The 6,292-nt window shown below is 37.3% G+C and overlaps 1 protein-coding gene across 1 annotated transcript; it reads left to right on the top strand.

The window, feature by feature from the left end:
• The first annotated feature begins 532 nt into the window (after positions 1 to 532).
• Positions 533 to 5,071, top strand: LOC121321091 (SPRY domain-containing protein 7-like). Its single transcript, XM_041259999.1, has 4 exons — positions 533 to 626; positions 1,797 to 1,987; positions 3,135 to 3,237; positions 4,027 to 5,071. Exons 1-4 carry the CDS (start codon positions 533 to 535, stop codon positions 4,122 to 4,124), a joined length of 486 nt encoding a protein of 161 aa, XP_041115933.1. The 3' UTR covers positions 4,125 to 5,071.
• Positions 5,072 to 6,292: the final 1,221 nt, after the last annotated feature.

Below are 6,292 nucleotides of genomic sequence, written 5' to 3'. Positions count from 1 at the left end.
CAGAGTTGTAATGGTGACTGCAGCAGCAAGAGTTGCATCATCCCTCTTGTAGAATAGTAAAGAGTAAATAGCTTCAAATCAAATTCTATTTCTTCTTTTTTATCACTGTCCCCTTACATTTATGATGCCTGCAGTCATTATTTTGATTGTGTTATGGTGCTTTCGCCAGAGTGTAGGAGCTAGTTGCTTGCCATAGATGTAACATAAGTGTCTGTGGAAGGGTGGGGGTATTCACTGACACTGGAGACAGAAGATGGTACTTGAAAACACTGCACAGGAGCCCAGTTTTATTTCTTTTTTATTTAGTTTAGCCCGCAGAGGGCACTGTTGTCTGTGGCCTATATATCGGCAGCAGTAATCAGGACCGCAGGGTTACCAGCACAGGTATATATGCATGCAGGTTCGTGCAGGCGCACTTACCGGTGCTCAAAAATAATAATGAAAGCAAAAGGCGAAAGAAAAAGGGAAAATAAAGTACAGTAATAAAACTACAAAACAAAAGTGCTGCTTGTGTAGTGCCCCCACTGCTGCTATGCCGGTCAGCTTGGGCCTCAGTCCTACGCTTGGCTATTCGCAATACACTGGGGTGGCCGGAGTTCCCCGTATCTCTACACATGTCCCCGCGGGTACGCAATACTTTTTTTTCTATGGTCTTCTTTCTCTAAGTTGGTGGTCTTCCTCAGCCATGCATGCCTATTTTAGTCACTCGCTCCAACCACTGGCTTTCCTGCCTGGTCTGTGTTTACACTGGCCTTCTCCGCCAGTGTCTCTATGTATCTCAATCAGCCACCTGAATGCACAACCAAGCGCAGTACTTATAGGCTGAGCAATCCCTCAAGACCCGCCTCTCAGCCACTCAGAGAGAGGGAAAGCCCACACACCCCCTTCCCCACCTCTCCGTGTCATCACCATGACTGACAGGCGGATCTTGCGAGGCTGCTGCCTTCGTCCTGCAGTACCACGCATGCACCAGACAGTCGGTATTGATCTCCTCTGTTACAGTCACGTTATAGAAGTAAGAGCCAGCGACATACTGTATAGTGATCCGTCACTTTTGATCAAGCAGCGCTCTGGGTGGTACCGGCACTTACTGGTGTACACTTTGGCTGATCTCGCCTACCTTGCATACAATGCCTATAAAAAGTCTGCATCCCCTTTCAAAATGTTCACCTTTTGTTGTCTATAGTCTGGAATTAAAATGCATTAAAACTTTTTTTTTTTTTTTTTTTTTCATTTATAATGGTCAAATATTGTCAAATATATGTGTGCAAAGTTGGTAGAGACCTATCCCAACAGACTATTGACTCAGGGGGTTGGAGACTTATCCAATTATGATATTTCAGTTTTGTATTTTTTAATATATAATTTTTTTCCTCAATAAAACTTTTCCCCTTAACAGTGTGGAGTATGGTGTGTAAATAAGTGGAAAAAAATCCTCATTTAAATGCATGAAACTCTGAGGCACTGACACAACAAAATGTGAAAAAAGTTCAAGGGGGTGTAGACTTTCTATAGGCACTGTACAGTATGGCAGGCAGCTAGAATCCAAGAGCAGCTTCTGAACTGGGGGTCAAAGTGCACATTTTTTAAGATTTTTAACAACAAAATGCATTTCTATGTAAACTACTTGGAATGATTGCAAACATCGTAAACAGTAAAAGGGTAGTGCAAAAAAAACTTTATAATTACTTTGAAGCTACTTACTCTTAAATATGCGTTCAGTAAATATTAACACAGAAATGTCCTGAATTGGCTCTCGTGTGGCATCTCTGAAATGATGCCCAGTTTATGAAATTATTTCAGTAAATTGCTTTTCTCAGGTGTGTGGGGTATTGGAGTCGCTACGCAGAAGGTTAACCTGAACCAGATCCCTTTTGGACGGGATGTTCACAGTTTAGTCCTAAGACAGGATGGATCTGTCTATCACAACAACGAGGAGAAAAACAGGCTCCCAGCAAACAGCATCCCTCAGGAAGGAGACATAGTGGTGAGTCACTGTACTGTGTAGTGCCACTCACAAGATCAGAGGCTGGCACTTTGGATAGTGATATATGATTTTCTTCATGTGCAATGCATTTGTAAATGTTGGTTATTTTTAAAGATGATATTCTCTAGTTTTAATGACATTGGCTGAATGTCACTTCCAAACAAGAACTTTCTAGTCTTGATTCTATGAATAAAAACTGTACTAATATGTGACCAGTCCAATTTGGCAAAATCAATACTTGATTTGTTGATGGGGAAAGTATATTTGGCTGGAATATACACTCTATCCTCTTAATCTTCCATAACTATTAAACATTAGGGCTGCATTACTTTAAAAATACTAAAATTAAATGACAAACATTTCTACAAGAATACTTAATCAATAAAGTAATTTAAATTTTAGTTCATTTTAAAATGTCTTTATCATTTTAATCTGTGAAGAAGGTGTAACAGGGACAGGTGTGCCAGTGTGAGTGGAACATTCGGATTTGATGTTCTTCCAATCTTTGGCGATTGTCAGAAAACATTTCGTAATGAATTTCTGATGTGGTTGAAAAACTAGGCATGGACCCCCAGCAGCCATTCACAAGTACCACCCTGGACTTTAATTTAACTGGCCATATCAAATATAAAGCATTCTACATCCTTGCTATTCTATTGACTTAAGTCTCCCTTTCAGAAAATTACCAATAAAATAAGATTGTCCATTGCCTTTCATTACTGGTAAAATCATTTAGAAAGACTGCAGTATTATTCAGATTAAACTTATATTGAAATCATAAGGTTATCCTATATGATTCAGATTTTATTTACTTATGCAGTTTCATTACTGATCTGTATCTAATGAAATACACTATTCACTATGTGTTATAATTTGGTAATAATTAGTATATCATCTGATGCACATCAGGAATGTCTGCTAAGCCAATCTGTGGCGTGGTTCTCTTTGGTGAGAGATATTCAGCGTTATAAAATGGCAAGGAAAGAGGGTGTAGTCTCATGCAAACAAATGTTCCAGCCTGTGCAGATATGTCAGCATACTAGCACAGATATTGAACCATATTTGGACATCCTATTGTGTGGTATTGCAAACTGTGTGGCATTGATAAACTTCAGAAAGCTAAGGTTTGTTTTTTCTTCTCTCCTAGGGTATCACATATGACCATGTAGAACTCAATATGTTTTTGAATGGAAAGAATATGCATTGTCCAGCATCAGGAATCCGAGGAACAGTGTTCCCTGTCGTATATGGTAAGGAGTCACCCTCTTTATTATTATTTTATTTTATTTTTTTATTTCCAGTAACGCTTTAGGAAAGCAATAGAATGCTCCTTCAATATTTCTAACTGATCTGCCTCTTCCTTTCTATTCAGTACCTCCTCATCTTTCAGCTGAATGGCAGCCGCACCGTGCAGCAGGGTTTCTGTTAGACACTGTTTATTCTCAAAAGTGCTGTTCTGTAAATTGGCTTTAGCTAGTACATCCTCTCATTTGCAAACCAGTATGCCTTATTGGATACCTTATTAACAACTTTTACACATATTTAAACTACTTAGAATAATTTTTTTTTTTTAGTGAGACCATTTTATTTTAAGTTAACAAGCACAGTATACACTTAAACATAATTTTTCAATTTGCATTCTGCCATACACCAGTTTTAAGATTTTCAACAGTAGATTCCATCTGGGATCAGAGAAAGGCACTGTTCATGTTGCTGTATTTGAAAGGGCCAGACCTACACATAACTTTGAAATTTACTCAACAGTATTTCAGTGTAACATTGTTTTATGTTGGCTATGATCACATTATGTTCCTCAGTGTGCTGTATGGTACTAATGTTTGAGGTTCAATTCAAGTGTTGAGCTTTAACGATGTTTCACAATTACACTTGTTACTTCCACCTCTTGTAACCTTCACTTTGATTTTAACACCTTTTGAGATACCGACTTCATATTTAATTAACAAGGGGAGGGGATTGATACTAAGTTGTGTATAATTGCTCTTGTACTTGACTGATGTCATTTTATGTCTGTCTTGCAGTGGATGACAGTGCAATTTTGGATTGCCAGTTCAGTGAATTTTACTACACACCTCCTCAAGGATTTGAGAAGATTTTATTTGAACAGCAAATCTTCTAAGCAACACTACCCGCACTACAACTTGCACCCTGCACTGTTTTAAAGAGTTTCTTCTGTTTTTACAGAGCTTTGTGTCAATTGTATGAAGTACAGTATGTTGAGCATTGTCTTGTGACTGTCCTTTCCAGCATTGTACCCAGCTCTATACCACCTGGAAGAAGTTAGTCTGAAACTGTAGTTTAAATTGTTTCATCATCTGTAAGCTGTGTTTTTTGTTTCTTACAACATTTGGTGTGGTTGTCTTTCCCTTTTAATCATGGGGTTTGGCATCATTTGTTCCCTTTTGTTAATCAACCTCTGCCTAGCAGAAGCTGATTTAGCAGATTGTCATTGTTATTTGTAATTAAGGACAAGGTTATGCAGCTTGTGACCAAAGTAACACATTCAGTATCAGTTTTGTAACCATGGTACTCATTTGGAATTCTTGCCCACAGCATAATTACAATTATTATTAACACACAAATTGGTTTATTTAGCCTCTTGATGAGATTTCATATATTTAATTTAAAATGTAAATGTTTAATAAAACACAAGACGCTACCAGTATCAGTCACAGCTTGATCTTCTATATAGTACAGAAATGGACCGCTATGCAAACGACTGATTCAGTTCAACTGGTTATATCCATTTGAAACAAAATAATCAAATGTTGTATACGTCGACCTATTTAACACTAAAACTGATAACTAAAATGAAAAAAAAAACCTGTTAAATTCTTTTGGACGTTTTAGGGATGCCCTGTTTCTTGTAAGTTGTCAACAGTTGACAATTTAAAGTATTACTGTGTTTTGTTGTTTTTCTTTTTGAATTGCATCAGCACTCCTGTACATGTGGTAACATATTAAATGTTAGGACATTGTTTGGTATGTGTCTCTGGTGTTAATGTGTTGATTTAGCATTGTTGAAATGTGAGTGTTATGTATTAAAATAAAAAAGAACCAAATGAATTTGTGAAATTATCCATGGAATTAAACTATTATTTGCAAACTGAATTTTCAAAATTAGGCAAACCTGTTTTTCTTTACTTCCCATCATACAAGATGGGCTAACCTTACCAAAAACTGAAAAGCTGAGCTGGGGCTTGGGTTCTCTGTTGTCTGTTAAGCCCTAATCCAGAAAGGTAAAAAGAAGTACAAATAGTCAATTTAAAAAGCAACTTCAGCAGTCAGGTTTTCGTGCAGTTCTCATGAATTTACCCTGGGGGGTTGAAAGTGAGCCAAGATTCATCTGCAAGCATAATCTAAAACCAAGACAGGAACAAGCTTTTTACCATCCCTGCAATCAGGTGTCATGTCTATATGGACAACAGTAATAGAGTAGTCACCAGTTAACCCAAGATACCTGGGGTTCTGCCCGCCTGTTAGGGAGCAGAGTCAGGATGGAAGGCTACATTCTTTTAGTTGCCATACTCAAAGCCAACCTACTGGACATTGTGTGTGTGTGTGTGTGTGTGTGTGTGTGTTATTTATAATATATCTATATATCTATATATATATATATATATATATATATATATTATATGTACGATATACCTTGCTGACAGCTCAAAGTACTGTCAAGGTTCAATGAACTTGCTGAAAATGGCTGTTAGCGATACCAATGGTGTGACATGATTGGCCATGTCGCATTTCAGGATTTCTCATCTGTAAGTATTAAACACTGTTGTGCTAAATTAAGAAATGCTGAGAGAGACACTGAAACAGACTGCTAACAAAACGTCTGTCTTTTTTTTTTTTTTTTTTTTTTTTTTTTTTTTTTTTAAAGGGGAGGGGGGGTGGGGGTGGTAAACTAATCTTTTTGATGTGGGCCAAAGGTTAATTCTAGAGATTCTGACTATCATTAAATTAACCAATGTTGCTTTATATATAGGGCGTCTGACTTTCGGTTTTAAACGATAAAACACCCCTGATACAATAATAACAACAACAACAACAACAACAATAATTCCGTGTATATCTAATAAAACACGAAATGGTAACTCAATAGGATCGTTGTAATACCAGAGATTTAACGATAAAGATACCTTGGTATAGCTAGGATAAAGAGGGTACCAGGAGTGAATAAATGCTGTATTCCTAAAACGATAAGTGGGTAAACTCGGTTTACCTTCGACTACACTACTAATATACAGTAGCAATTCTTTGATGGCTTGGCTGTTCAGAATGGAT

The sequence above is a fragment of the Polyodon spathula genome, chromosome 9 (assembly GCF_017654505.1).
Source record: "Polyodon spathula isolate WHYD16114869_AA chromosome 9, ASM1765450v1, whole genome shotgun sequence".
Taxonomy (NCBI): domain Eukaryota; kingdom Metazoa; phylum Chordata; class Actinopteri; order Acipenseriformes; family Polyodontidae; genus Polyodon; species Polyodon spathula.
Note: the sequence above shows the minus strand (reverse complement) of the source record. Positions and strands in the feature narration are given on the sequence as shown.